General features: G+C 34.7%; 2 protein-coding genes across 2 annotated transcripts in view; one reads left to right on the top strand and one right to left on the bottom strand.

Annotated features, from left to right (window-relative positions):
* Positions 1–1,380: 1,380 nt before the first annotated feature.
* On the bottom strand, positions 1,381–15,256 carry LOC115214925 (low density lipoprotein receptor adapter protein 1-B). Its single transcript, XM_029783996.2, has 7 exons — positions 14,977–15,256; positions 6,726–6,883; positions 5,761–5,988; positions 5,210–5,320; positions 4,066–4,206; positions 2,791–2,837; positions 1,381–1,860 (listed from the first exon to the last, which is right to left on the bottom strand). Exons 1-7 carry the CDS (start codon positions 15,041–15,043, stop codon positions 1,701–1,703), a joined length of 912 nt encoding a protein of 303 aa, XP_029639856.1. The 5' UTR covers positions 15,044–15,256; the 3' UTR covers positions 1,381–1,700.
* Positions 7,775–25,503, top strand: part of LOC115215024 (HIV Tat-specific factor 1 homolog) — a 153,525-nt gene continuing 135,796 nt past the window's right edge. Inside the window, exon 1 of the mRNA XM_036505202.1 lies at positions 7,775–8,354. The gene's annotated coding sequence lies outside the window, so the exon portion shown is untranslated. The remainder of the gene's footprint in view (positions 8,355–25,503) is intronic.

Below are 25,503 nucleotides of genomic sequence, written 5' to 3'. Positions count from 1 at the left end.
CTATTGAATGGTTCTGAAAATTCAAGTATAGTTGATTTTATATATATAAAATATATATATTATATATAGAATATATATATACACAATAAATATATACATATATATTATATATAGAATATATATACATATATATTATATATAGAATATATATACATATATATTATATATAGAATATATATACATATATATTATATATAGAATATATATACATATATATTATATATAGAATATATATAAACACACATATATATGTATGTATGTACACACATGCATATACATATATACAGTATTGAAAAAAAAAACTTTTACAGTTATTTTATTTGTTAGATCCGGGTATCTTTCCCAACCATTCAAACATAGGTTAGTGCTAAGCATCACTGAAGGTGCCTGCTATTATAAAGGTTACTATGCAATACTGCAGCAATGGTTTGAACCAGTGATACATCATCTTGACCTCAGCTATTGCATTATTACAACTAAAAAGAAAGTTATTTTGTTAATGTTTTTTAAAATTGTTATATAAAAAAAAAATTCAGTCTGAACAGAGAAAGTGAAGGAGAGGGAGAGAGAGTAATAGTTACTTTCTAGACTTAAAAGGTTAAAAAAAAAGAAGTTATTACAATAGGAATGTGTTTTGTGTTTTTTTTTTAGTATTAATATTACTGATTTACCAGCAGTTGAAGAGTAATTACAGACTTTCTGGACTTTTCTGGTCTCTGATATGTGTGTATGTATGTATGTGTGCAAGAGCGTGTGTGTGTGTATACGTGATAAAAAGCACGTAAGGAAACAATTCCAGTGTGTATAACACACTGAAGTTTAGTTCAATTGTCTTTGTTTTATATAAAAAAATATTCCAAGTTTTTCCAAACATAACAAATTTTGGTAAAAGAAGAAAACCAGAAATAATACAATAATACTCTTGGATTTTCAGAGAATAATGGATTCTTTTTGAAATCAGAGAAACGGATTAGGGTTTTACTAGAATAAACAGTTTCTTACAATATTTAGAATAATAATTTTTATCACTATAGAATTTCAGATCTATGTCCTAATTTTGTTCCTGAACAAAGGTAAAAGGAAATTATTTTTTTTTTAAATTTGTTTTGGATAATATATTTTTTGAAGAAGTAATTAATTAATTAATGAAAAATGATATATATATATAAAATTAATGAATACTGTCAAACATTATTTAATAATGATTTATAAAGAAAAAGAAATAATGATTTTACATATTTCTGGTTTTCTAAAATATCTTTAAAAATTGACCAGAATTCATTGCCAGAATATTTAATTACTCTTTAGATTTGTTTGAGCAAATTGAGCAATCAATAAATAGCATAAAAAAAAAGAAAAGAAAAAGAAGTTTCTATTTGAAACTTGTTTTGACTGGATTATTTCAATAGAAATTTTCAGGGGGGAAGTCGCAGATGTACATAGTACAAATGATGTCAAAGCTTGAAGTCTTTTTTTCCCTTTTGTAAGTCTGTTATAGAAGATCTTCCTTTTGATAGATGAATGTATAGTACAAAAATGAGTCGTTAAATTTCTTAGGCCAACATAAGTTCAGTTAATTAAAGAAGTCTTTTGGTTTGTATATGTGACATTATATATATACACACATATATATATATATATACATATATATATGCACACACAATTATAATTTGTTTTCAGTCTTAAAATTAAATTCAACTTCATAATAACAATAAATCCTCCACAGTTTTGGGGCAAACATAGTCTTCAAAACAACGGTTATTATTTTTTAGATAGTGTCCAACATCAGTTTCAATATCAGCTTTAATAAAGTCTGTAGTAAAAGGAGTTGGCCTTAACCTGCTTCGGTATTCTGCAAGCCTGCAATTTAAAAAAAAAAACAACGAAAAGATTAATTTAATATTCGGCAAATATATAGGTACAGAGAACAATTAAAATATTAAGTTATCCAGCAAATTTTAGACATGTTCATATTGAGATGAAAATGAAAATGTGTTTGTATCACCATTGTTTAATGTCTGCTGTTGGACGGTTTGACTGAAAACTGGTAAGCCGGGGGTTGCAACAGGCTCTAATCTGATTTGGTAAGATTTCTACAGCTGGATGCCCTTCCTAACACCAACCACTCCAAGAGTGTAGTGGGTACCTTTTACGTGCCATTGACCTGACACTGGCCATGTCTACAGTCTCACTTGGCTTGACAGGTCAACACAAGCACAGTATATCACCAAGGGTCTTGGTCACCTGTCACTGCCCCATGAGGCCCAACACTCAAATGGTGCTTTTTACATGCCACAATGATTCAGGCTTATTAAAAGACACACAAGGATATACAAAGCTGGAATTGACTAAATAAACAGTTCATCTCTTTTGATACCAATCCAACCAAAATCACATGAAGCAAACTTCTGGTTTTAAAATAATCTAAACCAAAATCTTGCAGCTAGGATGTGAAACTCAAGACAGGAAGGGAAATAATTAAATGCAGAGAAACCATTAAATAGAATAAACAAGTTTAGCCTACGAGGGATCAAGTGAGATAACAATAATGTTGAATCACATAAGACACTGCCAGTTACATTCCACAGTTGTACAGCATCAGATTGAAAATTTTTAATTGTCTCAAAATTTTCAATATTTTTGTAGTTTCAGGAAACTTAAAACCCTTCATATATGAAAGCTATCTTTCACTATATATCCATGTGTGTGGGCTTCTTAATATGTAAATATTAAACTCCAAATGTTAATTATTTAAATTTATGAAAAGAGAAGAATTGGAGAAAAACTTACCTTGAGAAACAGTCGTCTAGATTATCTTCTTCTTCATCAAAATCTTGCTACAAAAAATAAAATTGTACAATGAAAGCAACTTGAGAAATACACAACAAAGGTATTTTTCTTCACACAATAAAACATGAAATCTTAGAAAAAAAATCAATCATTTTTTGCTAATTAAAAACAATGCTTTTCAAACTTTTTATCCATCTATAGAAGAATGAACAGGTTTGCAAATTCAGAGTTGCATAAATATTTTGGTGGAAGTAAAATACTTTATGGTTTCATATCCTATCAATTAGTTTCTGGTTTAAGTAGGTATTATTTTTATCAAGAAAAGTAAAAGCATAACATGAAGGACTTTTAAGACCAGCAATGATTATTTTAATGTAAGCTCAAGCTACTTTGAAATGTTAAATGGTTGTTTCCAATATAAGTTCACCCACTTTGAGAATTGGGGTCTCAGAAACTGAGCATAACAGTAAGGTGTTGCAGCTCTGCTCATCCTAAGTTAAAAACCACCTGTGAATGGTTAGCTTGTAAAAGGTTAGGCTGAATGTATATAATCAACAGTTTGGGTTCTCAAGGTGAAACGAAAGCGTTACACAAAGAATTCACTAAGTAAATATGAAATTGTGTACTATCATCATCTTTGTCACCATTGAACGTCCACAGTTTGACAGAACTGGTAAGCTAGACCAGGTTCCAAACTGATTTGGCATGGTTTATAACAATTTGTTATAATATATGAATATTATAACTACATATATAAATAAGGGTTGTGGAGTCAAAACAAAAAAACTTTGACTCAGACTCCTGTACTATTGGCACCCCTGACTCCTCTTTATGTAATTAAGTGATTGTGGTCTACATATCTCATAAAGCACATGCATAAGCTTGTACTTTGAGTAGGCCTATATCTTATAACTGGTTTATATTAAAGAATAAAGATACTGGGAGTCAGAGTTGATACAGTTTTATTGACTGACTCTAGCTACTCCATAACTGTTTCCAAGTCTGATTCCACAGCCCTGATATAAATATATAGTTAGTTCACATTACTCTGTACATGGCCTCTTGGTTTTTCTGCTGCATATAATTCCTCCCTGGATGGGACATCAGTCCATCACAGTATCACACCTTTTTACCAGCTGAGTGGACAGGAGGAACACAATGCATCACCCAGTCCAGGAATCGAACTCACAACCTTACTATCACGAGTCCAACACTCTTACCACTAAGACGTATATAGTTTTGCTATAAAATATAAATATATAATTCTGTTCTTACCAGGTTAATACAGGGTGAATTAGATGGTGGAGATAAGTTCATAGGCGTGGAAGCATCACTACTTGTAACAGAATCAGAGAGTTTACGTCGGTAAGAAGGCATCAAGTCATCCTCAGGAATTTCTATAAGGTCACTAGCATACTGCAAAAAAAAAAAAAAACATTATTAAGATGAAAACTATAAACTTGAATAACATTCCATGTAAAAACCTATCAGTTCTTCACAATCCAAAAACTAATTAAAAATCTGTACCATTTGCTATTTTCTGATGGTAATATATATATATATATACATTCTAAGGTAGTGAGCTGGCAGATTGTTAGTGTGCTGGGAAAAATGCTTGGCAATATTTCATTTGTTCTTATGTTCTGAGTTCAAATTCCGCCACAGTCAACTTTGCCCTTCATCAATAAAATTAGTACCAGTTAAACACTGGGGTTGATGTAATTGACTTAACCCTCCTCTGAAATTACCAGCCTTCTGCCAACATTTGAAATTAATATAAATATTTATATTCTAAAAGAACTGAAAGGGTTTGCATATCTAAACAACAACATGACTAATAGCTAGTTATGAATATTTATTTACATGTCATGACTTGAGAGTAGAAGGCACTTCAAGTGGTCAGATTAAAGAAAACTTCAGAAGCTGGAGAAAAAACCCCAATATGTTCAAATTGATAGTGTATTGCAAATCTATTTATATATCAAGCCCTCCAAAATAAGATAATGATTATTACACAACATGCAAAGTTGGCACAAAGAATTCTGTAGGGTTCTAGTGTTTATTTAAATACTATCAATCTACACAATATGAAGTTGAGCTGCAAACAAATACTACACCACTTCAAAATGCCTTCAAAGTGACTGATTCTAGTTCTTTAAAAAGAACCAGAAATCATTAGCTTTAATATCTATTTCATCTCAGCCCACATAAATTATCAAGGTACGATATCAGAATGTGTCAGGTGAGAGAGAGTAAAGCAGTGCAGCAACTGCTGAGCTAACAATACATTGGCGTCCGTTAATATTAAATTAAGTAGACTTTAAATTATTCTAGTGCTATTTTTAAAACTGCTCATAGATTGAATAATCTAAGGAAACCCACCAAAACATTCATTATTAGAAACGATTGTAAAACTTACGATTCTATTGTCTTCTTTTTCTGCTTTCCGTCGTTCTTCTTGCTCTTCTTCTAATTCAAGATATTCCGCAATACTAAATGACTGTGATACCGTTAACGTTACATCATGAGCCTGAAACAAAAGTTAATTACATCACTTTAAAAAATTGGCAAAAACGAAAGAAAAAAAAATTCAAGTGCTAATCAAGTAAAAGGATATGCTACATGTTTAATCCTTTTCAAAGAGAGCAACAAAATTAAAGGGAGACGATTCTTCTACGAATTCTTATTAGATAAGTTATTTTCACTACAGTATGATGGAGTGAATATATTTTTTAGAAACTATTTTTCATCGTTTAGTTTCTCCCATGTAATTGTTATACAAGAGCATTTTAGTAAAAACACAGATTAAATATTCAAATTACAAATGCAAATTAAATAAGATATCTATTTTAAGGAAGACAATTAAACATGATTAGACTAGTGGTCATATTTTAGAGTCAAGTTATACCAGATTTAAAACAACTATTAAGTTAGTATATAAATACAGCTAGTGTCATTTTGTATACTTACAATTTTCCTTTTCGGGCAGACGTAGACGTAACATTCCATAGTTTCATTGATTGTGTTGCGAGCAATAAATGCAAACACTCTTTCATGATGTCTGTCAGCTGTACAGAAAGATATCCTGTATATACAAACATCCAACAACATTTCTTTGGTAACCATATCATACATTTTAATGCCTTGTGAAGATACATTCAATGCCACTTTTCTCCATTTCTTGCCGGAATTTTTTTCCTGTGAAGAGATAAAAAAAAAAGTTTAGTGCAATAAATTATTTAATTATCATCAATCAGGGATCGAAATTTAAAAAAAATTTTCCTTCAAGAACAAAGCTTTTAAAACTTTCTCGACAACTTTCAATATTAAATCTTAATCCACCCAATCTACTAATCTACTGCCCATATTTTAGAGCAGAAAAAGTGGTTTTAAACTATAAATAAATTGTTACTTGAATACAACTATGAAATCCCAGGTACTTTTATTATATGGCTTGGCATTCCAAACTACCATATTTTCATAAAGTGTGGTAAAAGTAGGTTAAAAAAATAAATCATTTTTCGAAACTGAAATGTCAATTTAAATTTTATAAAGAGCACTTGATTTTCAAAATCAGTAGACTTTAGTTAAAGGTTCTAATTTTATACAATTTTTTTTTAAGGATTAAGGTATACTGTATAGACAAAGTGAAGAAATTTAAATGTAGACCATATTATATATGGCTGCAAATACTGGAATAATTGTTTATCCCCAGTTCATCTGATGAAGATTCTCACTTAAATTACAGTGTCCCTAGTTAACAAATTTTAAGAGCATGTATCTGTGAAACTAAATCACTGAGGCAAAAAGCTAAATTGATTGACAAGAAAATAGTTAAGTGAATTCTATAACTGGAATATATTTTATTTGAGGGGAATAAATTAACCCAGGCCAGGTAGATTTGTTAGAAAAGTAACATGTATAATATTGCTTACCATGGCAATAACTCGTTGAATTGCTTTCGTACTGATGCCATCACCATAACTTTCTCCTTCAGAAATTTCTTCTACCAAAGTGGAACCGAGATATTTCAGGTAGAATGTCAATCCATCATTCACAGTATCTAGATTTTCACCCCATTTATCATGTAATTCTGTAAGAGAAAATATAAATAGATAAACACTTTATACTAAACTTCTTGGAAAGCAATACATAGGATTTTTACAGTCAATGTCAGAATGTTTTTCAGAACCTGTAGAATTTCTGAAATTTAACATTTTGCATATTTTCAAGAATTATGGTGTGATTCCAATCAATTGTAGATTATGATGGCACATAAAATACACTACTTTATATCAATATTATTTGCACCATATAAAAAAAAACAAAAACATTTTAGACAAGAAAAGCTACCAAAATAATAAATCCATTCTAGTATATGAATAATAGCAACTGCTACTTATAAAGAATAATTTTTGAATTAAAGATTTAGAAACCTGTTTAAAATAAAATAGAAAAAAAAATTAAATGGAGAGAAAAAAGCTAAGTAAATTCTATTTTCTGCACTTACACTAAAGCTTAAAGAATTTATGTCAAATTCTTATTGACAGTATTTACCAAGGGGTGCGGTTTTTGAACAATGCTACCTGCCTATTATTTCCTTACAAGTATACTTTCTCCAACAACTGGGTGTTCTTTCTCTCCTCTACTACAAAGTAGATCTATTTGTATATATATTAATCTAGAGTAGCTTCAAGGGTCACAAGACCTGCAGAGGTTTTTTTTTTTTTTAACGAGAATTGCAACATCAAATATTGTAATTCCTTGAATTTCTACTTACTGTTACGATTGTATTTATTGAGCAAAACTCTTAGCATTTAATTATCTGGGTTGGAGAGGAGACTAGTTTTAAGGTTTGAAGATTCTTAAAGCTGATTTCACGTTTCAGATTAAGTTTTAAAACATGTTTAATTTAATAAAAACGTTTTGTTGCGAGTCCACATCTTTTGAATGACTGGTGTGTCACGTGATGGGCGAGTGCTCTCCATTATTTAAACCTGACGTTGAGCTGTCTCGCAGGATTTGTTGATTTTAGTGTATGAATCTCTTATGACAGTTTATTCAGGGAATCAAATAAGGATTTCGATGAATGCCTCAAAAGAATTAATACAATTCCTTTCACTAATTATCGTGCGTTTTACGTACGTTTGAAAAAAACATTTTGCTGGTATTCCTGACTTCGACACAACTCGTAAACTTCGGACTGTTACTTGTTGCGATTAATTACGTAAAGTGTTGTCTACATCAAATCAAACTAGTGACAAAGGTTTAAGCCAACTGGAAAACAACAGCTGACTGAATCTCTACATCAATTTCTTCAAGCCTTTCAACTCCCGACTGAAAAATGCAGTTTCAGATCAGAGCGACAATGAATGGGGTTTATTTCTGAATAATGATGACCTGTTAAAATACAGAAGACTGAACAGGATGTTGTTTTAGCATCTCCATACGAGAAATAGTGGGCTAGAGGCCCACAGAAAATGTTCAGCAAAACATAACAAGTGTTGCAACTATTTTTCTCAGATGTGCAAATAATGTAATTAACAACCTGGAAGCCACATCAGGTAAGAAAACCCATCTTCAACATTAATTTTCCATCTTTATTAAACACACTACTGTTTCGGGTACTCGTTAATATTATAATTAACTATCAACCAATGGAAACTTCTGTCGACAGTGGAGGTACTGACAACTTTACCAAAGTTGATATTGTAAGTGGAATTGTTTAGTTGACGTCAACACAGCTTGGTTTCCCGAATTACAGGAATATGTGAAATTGACATTCGATATGCTTGTAAGTTGTTATAAACAGCAGTCATTGTTAGTTTATTATTCCAGACTCTCAGCTCAGATGAGCAAAAGTGGCTTCATGTCCCAGCAGCTTCTTCAAAGTTGTCAAATTTACTTGTCTAAAGCTTCCCACCTGTTACTTTCTTCAAAGCCTATTACTACACCTACTTGATGGTATTGCTTGTAAGTTCGTTAGACAAAAAGTAAAGTGATCTAAGAAGCATCGTTGACAGACTAATAAAACAAATCCCAACCGATGCCTTGTCATTGATATAACAATTACGGTTTCCTTTATGCTTTTCCAGTGCCAATTATTGATGAGTTCATGGTATACTTTCTATTTTAGTGAGTTCATAACGAAATATATCAACTGTTTCAGTCGATTGAAGATCGTCCCAATCTGTTTTATGTATACGAGATTTCCATTTGGTATTGTGAATACTGCGGCACGATTTCAGCTAATGATAAACCAAATATTCTCATAGAAATAATCTTGTATAACCTACCTACTATTATTTAGACATTCTTATGTCCTCTAACTCGGTGGAAGATCATGGCAGAAATTTGCAGGCATTTCTATCAATCTATCAAAGATTTGAATGTCACTTTCATTTAGAAAAGGGTGTTTTTAGCAAAATGGTTAATGCATGCAAGACCACTAAAAAACCCCACCTAATCCTGATAAACTGAGTCTTCTTAAACTTCCTACTTCCAAAACGGAAGTTGAAAAAAAAAAACCATTGGGTTTCTATACAGTAAATGACTAGCACTTCTAATAAATTTTATAATTTTACTCTTTTTGTTCTTTTTCATGGTTTGATTTATCCTTTAATTACTGTCTGTGGCACAGAGAAATGTTCTAAAACAAGGAATTGTGCAAAACATGACAATCTCAAACAGTCTTAATTGTAAAGATGCTTTTTCTGGAATGCTTCACCTCATCTAATCTCTGCTCTCAGATACTACCAATGAGTGACCCGCCGCTTGATAATTTCTTCTTAAATACTGTTCTCCAGTTGATATGTGTGTTTCTACCTTTTTTGCTATTTTACCTATTTATGTGTAGGAATGAAAATCAGCTTTTGGAACGCAATGACAAATTTGCCCGACATCTCCAACTGAAAAAGTTGAAGTTGCGAAATCAGAGCGAACAAATTGTTGATTCAGTTCGAAAGCTCAATAACATTCTCAGCTCTCCTTTCAAAGCAGGAATAGGAACCTTGTTACTCAACACTATCATATTTATGGTTCCTATAAAACCATCTGAAATACTTATAAAACTGTAGCATTATTCATTGAATAAAGTCTTTGGTATACAGATATTCTATCGTTACATACTTCCTTCCATTCATAAGGTAACTAATTTGATATTTTTGGGGAGTGGAGATCTTATAAGCCTTTTCTTTACATATAAGCCAGTGAAATTTGATTTTCATGCTTATATATATCGAATACTGTATTGTAAATGTATTTTTGTTGCTTTGCGACAAATATTAAGATCATAATTATTAATCACAGGAATTCGAATATCTCCAGGAGTATTTATATTTATTTTACAAGACATCTAATATTAGTATCTATCTATATTTTTAATAGATAACCTACATTTATTTTAAGCAACAGTATTAATTAGTAGTGGGTGTGGAGGTAAACACAATACAAAATATCGTTCAAATATTTCATCCTCACTCCCTATTTCTCGCGCCTTAACTGAAATGTAACTGAAGGCATAAAAGGTATTTATAGAATAGGGCAGGGTTGAGTAAATTGAAGTAACTAGATTATCCAACAAGATAATCAACCGAGCATGAAATCATCTAGAATCTGCTAGTGAGGCAGCCAAAAGAACTCGTGACAATATCAATGATACAGCAGTATTATTATTATCATATTGATTTCTGATACAGAGGTACAAACGTAGGATCTCTAAGTAAGGAGAAATACTGCTATTGTGTGGTATTCATGGCTTGCTTGAATCACGCGCACTTGGAATTTAATAAGTAGCAAAGGTATCAGCTACAAATAATTTCAGCGGGGGTTCTCAGCGTGGAGAACGTTCTTGAACTATTATTATAAGCGCTTATCATTTCTGCAGCTATTATGCAATTAATATAGGCTTTGATTAAAATTTAATGAGGTTTTCTTTTTAGTTAATTCATATTATTGTCAATATAAATGACTTCAAAATTAAATAACATTGTTAATTAGGATAAATGAAATTTAATATCAATATATTAATTATTACAACACATCTGCCTTTGATGATGTTTTAAAATTAATCTCTTTATAGTACCATACGTGGTTAAACAGAAATCTAATTTCTTTCTAATTAACAATCAAGCTATCTTAATTGATTTCATATATACATACTCTCACACACACTAACAGGCGCAGTATACATTTAATATTTATCAAATGTAAGGAGCGTATTTATTAAGAAAACCCTTGTCATAACCGATATTTTACAGCTTTATTTATTTAATGGAGGGGGGGCACCTTGTGAAATTCTTGAACGTTATTAGATGCAGTTTAGGTACATCTGCACCCAACACACAAAGATAGTCCCGCTCTACAGAGCCAGCCACCGATTCTGAGCTCCCACAATCATCACTGATATCACAATAATAATAATAATCAAAAGGCTGTTGGAGATTAAATGACGGGTTTTCCTCCTCAATTTACGCTAAAAATTTAGAATCCTGAATTTCTAAACATACTGATAAGTCGACAGATTAGTTTATTGAAGGGGAAAAAACACGTAACTTTTCAAGTATTGTTCGTAGCTATATGATAATGAAATAGTGGCGTGATGTTGGTAATTGACCAATGACAGGCGGGGAAAGCAACGCGCCAAGTCACCTGATCAGCGTTATTGAATACACACCTTAATAATGTCGTTGCTATGTAATGAACTTAACTACTATTGAAATGACCCGGTCAGCAATTATGAGGCACCGGTCCGCTTTAATTGTGAAGAAATTGTTTTCGTTAACTACACTTTGGTAGAAATTAAATCGACTTAATTAAAAAAAAAAATTACAACAGAGCTACTACGGGTTCCCCAACTCGCTAGAAATAACAGTCAAATCTCCTTAACAATGGACTACTATCCTAACCCTGTCAGCTTTTAAAAGATACCGGCTGGATTTAATTATAAAGAAATGTTTTCATTAATTGAGTAGATTTTCGTAGTAAATAAATAGTGACTTGACTATATATTTTTTCAATTGCATTAGTAACGTATACAACATAACAAAAACGCGTCTACAGGGTCGCTCGACTTGCTAGAAATAGCAGCCAAAATACTTTGACATAACAGTTTCCTATAGTAAAAAGAACACATTAAATAATGTAGTCCTAGGTACTATGGTCCAAAACAATAAGGATGATCACGGTGTTATTACTTATGACAACGGTTCTACTTGATCAGGACTCACCTGTGGCTGAAAAACAATGACATTATACATTAGAGGGAAAATCTATTACCAGAAATAAATTAGGAATAAAGTAAGCATTTTAATCTCTAAATTATTGTTTAGTCGGTAAACTAATGATCAAAAGCAAGCGAACCTTGATTATCAGGAAACTACATTGTCAAAAGTAGGGTGTGGTTTGAAGGAGATTTAGTTGTTATTTCTAGCATATCGAGTAACCACGTATTTAGTTTAACGTTAAGTTATTCAGCCCCAGGCCAGCAGTTAGTGAAGAGGAATACATAGATATCCTTCCCTTTTGCTCCAAGATACGATTTGAATGTAACTTGGCTGTTATTTCTGGCGGGTTCAACGGCCACATAAATGTTTCCTGTAAGGTTGTGTGCAAGATGAAAGGATATTATTAGATGCTATGTTGGAAATAATTTTTTTTTATCCTAAAAATTTTTAATTCAAAGCAAATAACCCCAGATATATAATGTCCATAAATTACGAAGAGGAATAGTTGCTGTGACATTCATACTTTGCGAGGTAGGAATAAATTAACTCCAGCTTAGAATTGAAACCAGATGCAAAATTGGCACACCGAGAAACTACCACTTGCTTGTGTATAAGAACTTTTAAAATTTATTTTTTATCAGTACCTTATAATTTGCAGTGACTTTTTAACAATAAAAGCCAGCGCAGTGCCAGTGAACATACTTCCATCTCACTCCCACAGGTGGGCACTAATGAGATATTTTTGGCGTGGAAATACCTGAGGTCTTACGTTACATGGCAGTTTTAAAGGCGTCTGCTTCCTTCTATAGTAATGTTTCTATTATGTTGACGCTGAAAGCAAAGCAATGTAAATACCATTGTTTGGTAATTACATGTCAACAACTGTTAATTTCCTTTTGAACAGGATCTGCTCCAAGAGTCCATGACAAGCTAACAGATAAACACAAACGGAATCTGAACTCGCAACCGATGCAAGTTACTGAAGTATAATGCAAGTTCTCTCTTCTCGGTCACCTGAAGTCTTAATCGCTAAACAGGGGATAATTTCTTTACATTGAAGAAGTTTTGTAATGTTCATGCCTTTCCCAAGAACATTTTGAACATAAATTATTTCACACAAACATATGTAGTAGCAGTTTTTTTTTTGAAATATAGCGTGTGTATGCATATATATATATAAACACAGACATACATATGTATATTTGTACATTTAAATTATTGTCTTTAGTATAGTTAACTGTTTTGCTGCACATTTTAATTAACCCTACAAGAAACAGAGCATTGACGATATATATTTTCGGTTATATTAAACATATTTTCTTATATATATAAGTAAAGATTTAATTTAATATATCACCGAAAGTTTGAATACAGAGTGACCAAACTCCAAAATAAAGGAGTAAAAATATAAATTAAAAACTTGTTACAAGCACCGATTTTGTCGGCTTTCGTGTCTAGAAGTAATTAGTGTGTAAGAGAGAGAGAGGGAGGGAGGAAGACAGTGAAAAAGAAAGAGAATGAAGAGAGAAGGAGACTGAAAAAGAAAGAGAATGAAGCTAGTGAGGGGGGAGAGAGTATTTCAATGTCAGCCGATCACGCCACTTGGGTTCCCCTGCATAAGTAGCATCGGCTGATGTTGCGGCTGAAACGTTCTTCCTCATAGTCAGTGCCTCTCTTTTTCGACTCAGACAGCATTCCAGTTAAATAACTCAACCACACCTTGTTAAGTCGGTTATAACGAAACTAAAAACGATTTACTATGGAAATTATTATTAGGAGCGATGCTTTACATTTTTAATATCATTATCAAATAAGCTTTATTTTCTAAATATCAGTAAAGGACAGTTGTCGGTGCTGAGCGATACAATTTGACACTGGCTACAAGGTTGCGAGCAAATGCATTCGCCAGATGTATGCATATTTATTACAACATGTATACAGATAATATGCATGCATATACACACATATATTTATACATTATATGCATGTATACTTTGCAGATTGCTTGTCTTCATTTTTTTTTAATTTCCATGTTTGAACATTAGCTTAAACCAGAAAATAAGGGTCTTGTTTAGTGCTATGTCAGCTTTTGAGTAGATTCAAAATTGAAAGATGTTTTTAGTGGTAAATATCCAAGTCTTTTATTTCTATTAGATGTTGTTTAAGCTGTACGTGTTAGAGAGGAAGTTTAAAGCATGTAGGGTGTGATTTGAGGGAAATTTAGTTGCTATTTTTAGTAGATCGCAGGGAGGAAAACCGGCGCCAGCAGTTATGCAGTCTCACAAAGAAATACATTACACACACACACACACACATACATAAATATATATATATATACACAAACACACACATATATGGAAACATCTACATATATCCTTTCCACCCTGCCTCTCTTCTTCAAGGAGTTAATTTCGATGCTTACAAGTAGTTTTGTTTCCCCCGAATTCATCAAATAACAAGCTAATGTCATTGGTTTCTGCTGAAGGCTTTCATAACTGAACGATTAAATAAATATAAATTAGAAAGAAAAAACATAACTGGGAAATTGTTCTTAATTGCTGTCAGAAAACATGTTCTGATTCGTAGCTGGAATATCGTACGACATCAGGCCACCGGCGAAGCAGCGTAGGTGTAGGTATTAAGGAGATAATGCGGCCGGCATCTCTACACGTAGCTTTTACATTAACAATGTCAAAAGTTGTATATAAAGGATATAATTACTTTAAAACTGCATCAAAGGAAATTAACAAGTTTAAATTAGTATAATTTGAGATGTCAAAATAATCAGTCATAATTGTAAATGCAGAATTTTCCCGGGTGTAATTCTTGTTCGCTAGTCGAGTCTGCTGCAGCATGTTTTAGTAGATAAACTGATAATATATCAACATCTTTTATCAATACAATACTGACAATAAATGAATGATGCTTATTTAAAAAAAATAAGAAGAGGAAAACCACTTACTGTGATGTCTTTTGAAGGAGCTGAAGACGGTAGGGCTTCGGCGTACGACTCTAAATAATACATCCATTCTCTGAGATGGTATTTTAAGTAGTGTTTAAATGGTTAAGAAGAAAAATAAATACTTTTTACAGTGTTTGTTGTTCAGGGTAAAGTAAGAGGGGAAACGTGCAAATTCCGTTCCCGAAGCGAAGTTGACCCTGGCTCGAGTGAAATTGACTCGCACTTGTCAACGTTTTTACTACTTACTACAAAAGCCGCCGCTGCTCAATGCGTACGTCAATCATAGCGATCGCCTGATTCGAAAGTAGGCGGGGCTTAGCGGCTCACGCTAAAAGATGAATGGTCGACAGAAAACACACCATCTCGAAATTAGAGAAAATATTTTAATACATGTGCCCGTTTCTATAACATAATCAGCATTAATAACAACACCGCCGCCGTCACTGCATTCTTATTTTTGTTTATTATTTTATATGTATGTATGGAGGTGTGTGTGTATGTATATATATATATATATATATATATATATATATATACTTACATAGATAGATACATACATACACACACACATACATACATGCATATATACATACATAGATACATACATAATACATACGTACATGTTATGTGTGTGTTGTTGCATACTTTAAACAAAATCTGGTGACTCGCATTCTTTGAATATCATTTTGTTCTGCTAATCGAAAATAATTGTGGTAGTTTTGTGGAGTTAGTTATCGCATGTTTATTTTTCGAGGGTTATTTTTTTATTTGGCAGAACAGACGTACCCATAAAACATGTATACAAACATAAACACACACATACATATGTATGTGTGTGTATTTGTGCGGGTAATATGTACATACATAAATTCACGCATGCATACGTCAATATTAGTTGAGAATTTGATAAATTCCAGAGAGGTAACATGATATTCCTCACCGTTTATTCGCAAAATCATGTTACAAGTATTTAAACAATAAAGGTTCAGATAGTCTATATTAGTATTATTTTAATTGGCGTTAGTGTTGATACTTTTTGTGTTGCCCTTGTTTAACCCCAGCTCAGCGAAGATTGAGCAGCTTATAAACAGGACCTTTTTTAACATCATTGTAGGCCCTCGCCTGACCGAAGTTATGCACTTGGTCCTTTAGTATTAACTTACTGACGGCGAGCCTTAGCATTCATAGATTAACCGTTGAGTCCCTAGAAACGGGGTATCTCAGAGTAGCAACCCATTGCTTTCAGCGCTTGCCTATGATCAAAAAGCTGTCCAATCGTGACCACATGTTGAGTAGTAAACTATGTCCTTTCTGTTCTGTGCATGTAGAACATTTTGATGGAGTTTTAACTGCTATTTCTAGCGGATTGGATCACGTAGAGATTGTCTCGATGTTGCTTGTTGGTAGTGATGTAGGGGGTGTGGGGTAATAGTTTAGGTGCTAAAAGGAAAGCGGGAGTATTAATCGCATTATCATTACTTTTAATGTGGATTGCCATTATATAATTTTATTTAATATTTCAAAACAATTTTTTAAAAATCATTAATACTGTGCTTATTAATTAGATTAAAACCCCGTCATTAAGGAAAAGAACAACTTATAATAAAACTTGACATTTATTTTGTTATTACTTTTCAGGTCGGCTTTTTCAATTATTTTGACATTTCCCTCTCCACGTTTAAGACATAACTTATAGAAACACTATTCTGTCTGTAGTAGCTACTAGAAAAGAGGGAAAAAAACAAATAAATAAACCCTTCTTCGCTATCAGCAGTGGAATTTTTACTCTATCTTTACAACACGTGGGCTGTGTTAACGTATTTACAAGTAAAGGAGGGAAAAATAAATAAAATAGTCATCACATCTTTTTTTTTTAATTTTTGTTTTATTGAAAGGTTTTATTAAAGGAATTTCTTAACAAAAACTCTTTCATTTCTTTACAATGAAATTGTTTTAATATGACAAAATGTTTTAGCCGTATTAATATTACAAACTAAGGAGTAGTTTGTTTCAATGTTATCATTTTGTTGTCAGATAGCCAAGGAATGCCAGTGAACATTGAAAGAAGAACGGCAAGATGATTCAGAAGTTCTTTAGCGTAGGTCATAAAAATGAAGAACTATTCTCTATATTAAATCCCTTCACATATCAGAAACCTAACATCGTTATTTCTTAACGTTTCCTCAGTATACAAATGTTGTTTGTTAAATCAATGGAATTCACACAAAGGTCCATACAACCCAGACGGCCTTACAATGCAGAAACTTTCCAAATAACTTGATTCTAAATTCTTGCAACACTAACACACCCCCATGGTGTCTCAGTTATCAAATCTGGGCGTTTCCTGATTACAGGGTTTTGGTTGAAACTTAGCTTGGGTATTCACTGCCCTTGTTTTGTGATTCCATTCATATTTTGGATATTTCATAGAAATATTGAATAGACTCAGTTACTTGACTGGTACCTTATTTCATTGATTCGTGAAGGATGAAAGACAAAGATGGACTCAACAAGATTTGAACTCGGGATGTAAAAGAGCTCTAGCTAAATACGGCAAGAAATTTTTGTCTAATTCTGCCTTAATCAAAACTGAGTGTGGCAAAGAAGAAAATTTTAATTAAGACCTTACATGCATTTTGAAGAGAATGGTAACTTTTGGATCAAATCTCAAAGTTGATCGAGACAGACAGAGCTGACAACTCCAAATTTCAACCTCAAAAATCAGCTGACAACATATTATTGTCAATTGATAAAGAGAATTGTCATGCAGTGTATGTGGAGGGGGAACAGAAGACTTTTGCCTAGCATGGTGACAACTTTGGACATGTTTCACTCTTATCAGACCTCCCCAGCAAAGCAGGGTCTCAACCATACATACCAGATCCATAGCTATTTCTGAGATAGGTGCAGGCATGGCTGTGTGGTTAAAAAGCTACCTTTGCAACCATGTGATTTCAGGTTCAGGCCCACTGTACAACACCTTAAGGCAAGTATCTTCAACTATAGCTCAAGTTGACCAATACCTTCTGAGTAAACATGGGAGATGGAAGCCCATGGTATATATATATATATAGAGAGAGAGGTGTGTCTGTATTGATCGCTCTCCCTCTACTTAACAGCCACTGCTGGTTTGTTTACAACCTAGTAACTTAGCAGCTCAACAAAAAAAGACTTTGAAATACTTGGCTTGATTTTTTTTCAACTAAGATCCTTCAAGGTGGTGCCCCAGTATGGCCCTAGTCCAATGACTGAAACAAGATTAAAAAAACAGGCACAAGGCTAGAAATTTTTGCTGGGAGGAGTTAGTCAACTAAATCAATGCCTGTACTTGACTGGTACTGTATTTCATCGACCCTGGAAAATGAAAGGCAAAGCTGACTTTGGTAGGACTTGAAGCACAACAAAACATTACAGTAAGGAACGGGGGTGGGGTGGTTTAGGATTTTGTTTTGGGTGTTGCCCCAAAGGACATGTTCTTATTTCTAACTTTCTTGTAGCAGACCATATGCATATGAAACAGTAATGCTGTAAAATCTGCTGGAAATACAATAACAACATTGTTATATTTGGTGTCAGCTTGGCTAGAAAGGGTTGTTGTCTGGGCAAGTAGGGCAACATCCCTGCATTCACCACTGGGAATATTGTCCTGAACTTTTATGATTCTACCAATCCACTACTCTTAATATCAAGAATAATAAAGGCAAGTTGGAATGGACAAGACCAGAGAGGCGACATGGAGAAGAACAGATAGGCATTGAAGAAATCACAGAATGTGTAACAAAAGAACTTTGACAAATAAACTAATAATGATAATTATCCTTTCTACTAAAGGCACAAGGCCTGAAATTTCGGGGGAGGGGAACTTGTTGATTACATCAACTCCAGTTTGCAACTGGTACTTAATTCATCAACACTGAAAGGATGAACGGGAAAGTCAACCTTGGTGGAATTTGAACTCAGAATATGAAGACGGATGCAATGCCTCTAGGCATTTTTCCCTGTATGCTAATAATTCTGCCAGCTCACTGCCTTAAACTAATAATAATAATAAAACTAAAGTGAAGATCAAATAGTGTGTTTATTTATTGGCGAAATGACTGTCCCCAAATATAAAATAATTATTGCTAAATTGTTATACTAAGGAATGACAACAGAAGAAAAGAAGAGCACTCAGAGAGCACAAACCTCCTCCAAGGCAGTACCAACGTCCTCTCAATGATTAGCCAGAGATGATTTTTAAAATGCAAATATCTGAAATAATCTCGACTGCTCTGATAAAGAAGTATACTAAAAATGAACCCGACCACTCTCAAAAGTTAAGTAAAAAAAAAAACAGGGAAAAAAATCCATGATCCTTGTCAGGTACTGGATCGATTCCAATATTTAATAAAATTTTGCCAGTCATAAGGTCAAACATCCCTGAAAGTTTCATCAGAATTCATTCAGTGGTTCTTGAAATATCTTGCCCACGAACAAACACAACTGTAAACAATATCTCCACCTTAGCGAAGGCGGATGTAATAATAAAACTAAAGTGCAGATCAAGTAAATAGTGTGTTTATATATAGGTGAAATGACCATCCTCAAATATAAAATAATATATCATCATCGTCATTTAACATCCGCTTTCCATGCTGGCATGGGTTGAACAGTTTGACTGAGGGCTGACAAGCCAGAAGGTTGCACCAGACTTCAGTCCGATCTGACAAGGTTTCTACAGCTGGATGCACTTCCTAATGCCAACCACTCTGAGTGTGTAGTGGGTGCTTTTTACCTGCCACCAGCACGAGGGCCAGTTTGGCAGTACTGACACTGGCCACGCTTGCTAAATTGCTATACTGAGGAACGACAACAGAAGATAATAACCTGGAGAATTATCCAGAGGTACCATCTGCATGGAAACTATGTAGTGAAGTACACTTGCCTCCTTATGAAAGCTCAAAATTTCTCGTGGAAGCCCCATCCAATCAAAGTACAAATATATGGGAAACTACCACCTGTATCATCTCTTGTGAAAGGTAGAAGAGTCCAGTTTGCTGGACATTGTTGTAGAGCTGAAAACGAGGTAATCTCTACTCTTTTCCTCTGGAAGCCATCTACTCGAGATACCAGAGGGCGCACACTCTCCTACCCTGATGTAATCTCCAGGGATACAGGCATCCAGCAACAGGACCTCCGTAATGCTATGATGGACCGTGAAGTCTGGCGTAACATAGTAAATTCCATTGTCTCAACCACGGTCGAACAATGATAATGATTAATATACTTAACATAATGAGCAGGAAAAAATTTGAATTAATCAAGATTCTACCAATATTCGGTGCTTCAATTCAATATTGTCGAGGTTGGTCAGTTGAAGCTGAACCCATACTGATCTAAATGGTTGCTCCATATGACACACGTGCAGCTCAATCATCTCCACTAAACAAACTTTCTTCACATACATACACACACATGCACAGGCACGCACGCACGCAAATGTGTGCATATGTACAAACGCACAATGCCCACACAAGCGCACCGCTATATGATGATGGCCATCACTCAACATTAACCATGCTTCCCCATTGTTTTATTATTCAAACAAACTGGTTCATGGACAGTAAAATCTATCCTTCTTGACAGAAATGTTGTTCAAATGACATGTTTATGATTTCAGTCGTGACATTTCTTTGACACATACACACACACACACACACCTCTCTCTCTTTCTCTCCCTCTCTCTCTCTCTTTCTTTCTCTCCCTCTCTCTCTCTTTCTCTCCCTCTTTCTCTCTCCCTCTCCCTCTCCCTCCCTCTTTCTGTCTCTCCCCTCTCTCTTTCTCCTCTCTCTCCCTCTCTCTCTCTCTCTCCCTCTCCCTCTCTCCCCCCTCTCTCCCCCTCCCCCTCTCTCCCTCCCTCCCTCCTCTCTCTCTTTCTCTTTCCCTCACTCTCTCTTTCTCTCCCCTTCTCTCTCTCTCTCTCACCCTCTCTCTTTTTCTCCCTCTCTCCCCCTCTCTTTCTCTCTCTCCCTCTCTCTCTAGCTACTGATAACCTGCTCTGTAGTTGATTAGTAGTGGACATTATTAATTGAATTCATTTTGTTTGACTGACGCCGATTTTCTCATAGACCAGGAAAACTTCTACACCTTCGGTTTTAACGATGCCTTATGAATGGTTCACCTCTCATACAGAGCTTGTGTTTCTCCAGTTCATTGTAAAATAAAGAGAGTTCGTGAGTTTAACCATTGAAAACTTGTTATGTGGTGGCTTGTGTGCTTCTATGGCCTTGAGAACTATGCTACCAAGGTAAAAGTTCCTGGCGGGGAGGTTGGGGTGGGGTGCTTCTGAACTGAACAAGTCAAGAGAAAGAGGCCAAACTGATATGGACCGTCTCTACCCAGTGTGGTTGTGTGGTAAGAAGTTTGCTTCCCAACCACATGGTTTTGGGTTCGGTCCCACTGCATGGCACCTTGGCTAAATGTCTTCTACTTCAGCCCCAGACTGACCAAAGCCTTTGTGAGTGGATGTGGTAGATGGAAACTGAAAGAAGCCCATCATATACATACACGTGTGTGTGTGTATATATTTATGTATATATAACCCTCACCCCACCACCACTTGAGGACATGGGAGACGGTGTGTTCCCGTCCCCATAACTTAGTGGTTCAGCAATAGACACTGATAAAATAAGTACCAGGCTTGGAAACATAAGTAATGGGATGAATTCATTCAACTAAAAATTCTTCAGGTTGGTGCCCCAGCATGGCCACTGTCTAATGACTGAAACAATTAAAAGATAAAAGATAATTAGACCAAAGTTCTTGTCAGTTCTTATAACTGGTCAGTAAAATGGTCAGTTCTTGTAAACTATATGTTCCTGGGCTGTTGAGATCAACATGGCTGAGGTTCAACTCAAATCTGTGTAGATTGCTGTTGAAGTGAGAGTTCCAGAGGTTGCAACTCTGAGGAGAAAAGATGGTGTTGGCTGAAGATACGAATCATTCAAGCAGCTGTTAAGGGCAGGGTTTCTTATAGAAATGGCTGCACCTCCTTGGCTAGTTCAAGTGCTAGGGCAGGGCTGTTGGGCAGACAAATTGAAATGGTTTTAAACTTGTCTAACACAATAGCAAAAGAAAGAATTATATGGTTGCTAGCTCTGTTTTGTTTTCTTATTATAAAAGAAGGTTGATGTGGAATTTCTCCATTATTTTGAGCAGAAGCAGATTATTATTCTTTGTCAGTTTGAGAATGCAGATGTAGAACGCATTTGCTAGGAGGTGCCACATCACGTGTTTAGGGTCTTCTAAATAATACAAACTAAATTCTTTCGCAATTCTGTTAGAAAATAATGCTATAAAACAAAGTAAATAATAAGAAGTGCTATGAAAACATTTCTGCATATTCATTTCATTCGAATATGGCCATGCTGGAGTATTGCTTTGAAGGATTTTTGTTGAATAAATTGACCCCAATACTTGTTTGTCTAAGCCTGATACTTATTCTATCAGTCTCTTATGCTGAACTGCTATGTTATGGAGATGCAAACAAACTAACGCCAGTTGTTAAGTGGAAGTCGGAGAGAAACACAAAGATAGACATGTTCTGGTCCTCAGAAGATATGCTCTGGCTTATAGTGAGTTGCCTTTAGCAAGGTTTGACCCAATTAGTATGAGGCCACAAGAATCACATCCCTAACTTCACAGCCATATTTTAAGATAAATTAAAGGAGAAATATTCATAAAACTTTAGGTATGAAATGTAACCTGTCTCCCATTATCCCCTATAATGTGATCACTGACAGAGCGGCTAACCGGCTTCTGTGCCAGTGGCACATAAAAGGGCATCATTAGAATGTGATCGTTACCAGTGTTGCCTTAGTGGCACTTGTGCCTGTGCTAGTAGGGTGCCAAGAGTACCATCCGAGTGTGATCGTTGCCAGAGCAGCCAACTGGCTTCCGTGCCAGTGGCACGTAAAAGGGCACTATTCGTTACCAACATCGCCTTACTGGCACCTGTGTAAAAAGACTCGAGCAAGGTCACTGCCAGTACCACCTGACTGGCCCCCATGCCGGTGGCATGTATAAAGCACCCACTACACTCTCGGAGTGGTTGGTGTTAGGAAGGGCATCCAGCTGTAGAAACTCTGCCAGATCAAGATTGGAGCCTGGTGCAGCCTTCAGTCAAAATCGTCCAATCCATGCTAGCATGGAAAGCGGAAGTTAAACGATGATGATGATGAATATTCCCCAGCTGTCATACACATGACTTGGCTACCATTCACTCAATGTGCCCTTGCTATCACATAACACCTTAATTGTTTGCTGTCTATTGCATCATCCAACTGCATGCTTGACTGCACTTCCTGCTCATAAAACACTCTGAGTGTCATACTGTATTCACCTGCTACATTCACTTATTGCCTTACAGTATTCTATATGTGATATATATTTTTTACTAACACATAATTAACTTATTGGACTGGACAATTACACACACACACACACACACACATATTTCTTTATTGCCCACAGGGGGGTAAACACAGAGAGGACAGACAAAGGGATTAAGTCGATTACATCGACCCCAGTGTGTAACTGGTACTTATTTAATCAACCCTGAAAGGATAAAAGGCAAGGTCGACCTCAGTGGAATTTGAACTCAGAACATAGCGGCAAACGAAATACCTATTTCTTTATTACCCACAAGGGGCTAAACACAGAGATGACAAACAAGAACAGACAAACGGATTAAGCCGATTATATTGACCCCAGTGCATAACTGGTACTTAATTTATTGACCCCGAAAGGATGAAAGCCAAAGCCGACCTCGGCGGAATTTGAACTCAGAACATAGTGGTAGACGAATAGTGCTAAGCATTTCGCACGGCGTGCTAATGATTCTATCAGCTCACCTTTTATTTTGTATATATATATATATACTAGTATTAAAGACCCGTCGTTGCTGGGTCATAGAGCTAGTGCATGTATATATATATATATATGTGTACATATTACATGTACATCTATATATAAAATACAAAATACAAAGCTATATCTTGATATCACTAGTGATAACAATACTCATAAAATACAAAATACAAAGCTATATCTTGATATCACTAGTGATAACAATACTCAAAATATATAACAGAATGGAATTGTTAGCCCGTCTCTTGTAATTTCGATCAATTGTATCTTGTCCTCCCTCTTGTATAGAAGTGTGGCTACAATCCAGCCTACCTCTACTTCGGGTGGGGGGGTGGCATTTTTTTCCGGGACGTCCTACGTCCCAGATATAAAGGTAAAAATAAAATATTTCCACTTTGCAAGTTCGAGTCGAGTACTCCCTTGCACGTTCCATTGACTCGAACCTTGCTTCTATTGTGGCAAATTTACCACCTCTGATTAGATATCTTTCATAGTCGCACCAAGACACTTTTTGAAGGTGCTTTCCTCCATGTGTTCAAATCTTCTTTTTTCTCTACATTGTATACTTTATAGACAATAGTCTTTTCTTTAATTTAATTTTTTATTATCCATCTGGACTATTCCATTTCTGCACGCTAATTTTATTTTTAATTTATTCCCATTCATGTGAAACCACTTATTCAAGTCATTGATGCAATTTTATACCAATTGCTATTTTTACTTTTGTTATGTTACGATTATATTATACTTTAGTTTGATTTTAATTATTACTTACTACATATAGTTCAATTGTTATTATTATTTTTATTGTTAAAGTGAAAGTATCTGACATAAAATAGAGAAATGTTTTTGTATCACTTTCAACACGTAATACTGAAATAGTGGAGAAGATATGATATCGCTCTAGGCAAGAAGTTGAACATTTTTTTTGCCCATGAAACTACATGGACCCTAAGTAAGGCATGTGTAAAATTTGAATGAAATTGGTTGTGTAGTTCTCAAGTTTTAGGGAATCGTAGTGGAGAAGATATGATATTGCTGTGGGCTCGCCTTAGGCAAAAAGTTAAAAATTATTTTTGCTGATGACACTCCCCGGACCCTAAGTGTAAAATTTGAATGAATTGAGCAAGTGTTTTCTACTATAGCCTTGGGCCAACCAAAATCTTGTCAGTGGATTTGGTACACAGAAACTGAAAGAATCCCATCGTATATATGTATATATATATAAGTGTGTGCGTGTGTATATGTCTGTGTGTGTATATATATACATATATGTATATATGTGTGTCTTTGTGCCTGTTTCTCCCACTTGACAACTGGTGTTGGTGTGTTTCCATCCCCGTAACTTAGAGGTTCAAAATAAGTACTAGGCTGAAAAAATAGGCCCTGGCAGTGGTGCTCCAGCATGACCACAGTCAAGTGAATGAAACAAGTGGAAGAATAAAAGAAAAGAATATATCACACACACACACACACGCGCACACGTGCACATAGCATTGGATGTATGTCCTGCTACTAGGAGGTTTAGAGTTCCACAAAGGATATGGTCATCCAATCTGTTTCCAGCAATTGTGAAGTGGTTACCACTGTACTTGGAAGTATCACTGGTTCTGATATACA

The sequence above is a fragment of the Octopus sinensis genome, linkage group LG8, assembly GCF_006345805.1.
Source record: "Octopus sinensis linkage group LG8, ASM634580v1, whole genome shotgun sequence".
In the NCBI taxonomy this organism is placed as follows: Eukaryota; Metazoa; Mollusca; class Cephalopoda; order Octopoda; family Octopodidae; genus Octopus; species Octopus sinensis.
Note: the sequence above shows the minus strand (reverse complement) of the source record. Positions and strands in the feature narration are given on the sequence as shown.

Bases quoted from the DNA above. Each gene is read 5' to 3' on its own strand.
- LOC115214925 (XM_029783996.2), bottom strand. From the start codon at position 15,043: ATGGATGTATTATTTAGAGTCGTACGCCGAAGCCCTACCGTCTTCAGC. The intron at 5,321-5,760 runs GTAAGTATACAA...CTTTTGTTTCAG, and splicing joins TCTGCCCGAAAAGGAAAATT to GCTCATGATGTAACGTTAAC. The intron at 4,207-5,209 runs GTAAGTTTTACA...TTTTTTTTGCAG, and splicing joins AAAAAGAAGACAATAGAATC to TATGCTAGTGACCTTATAGA.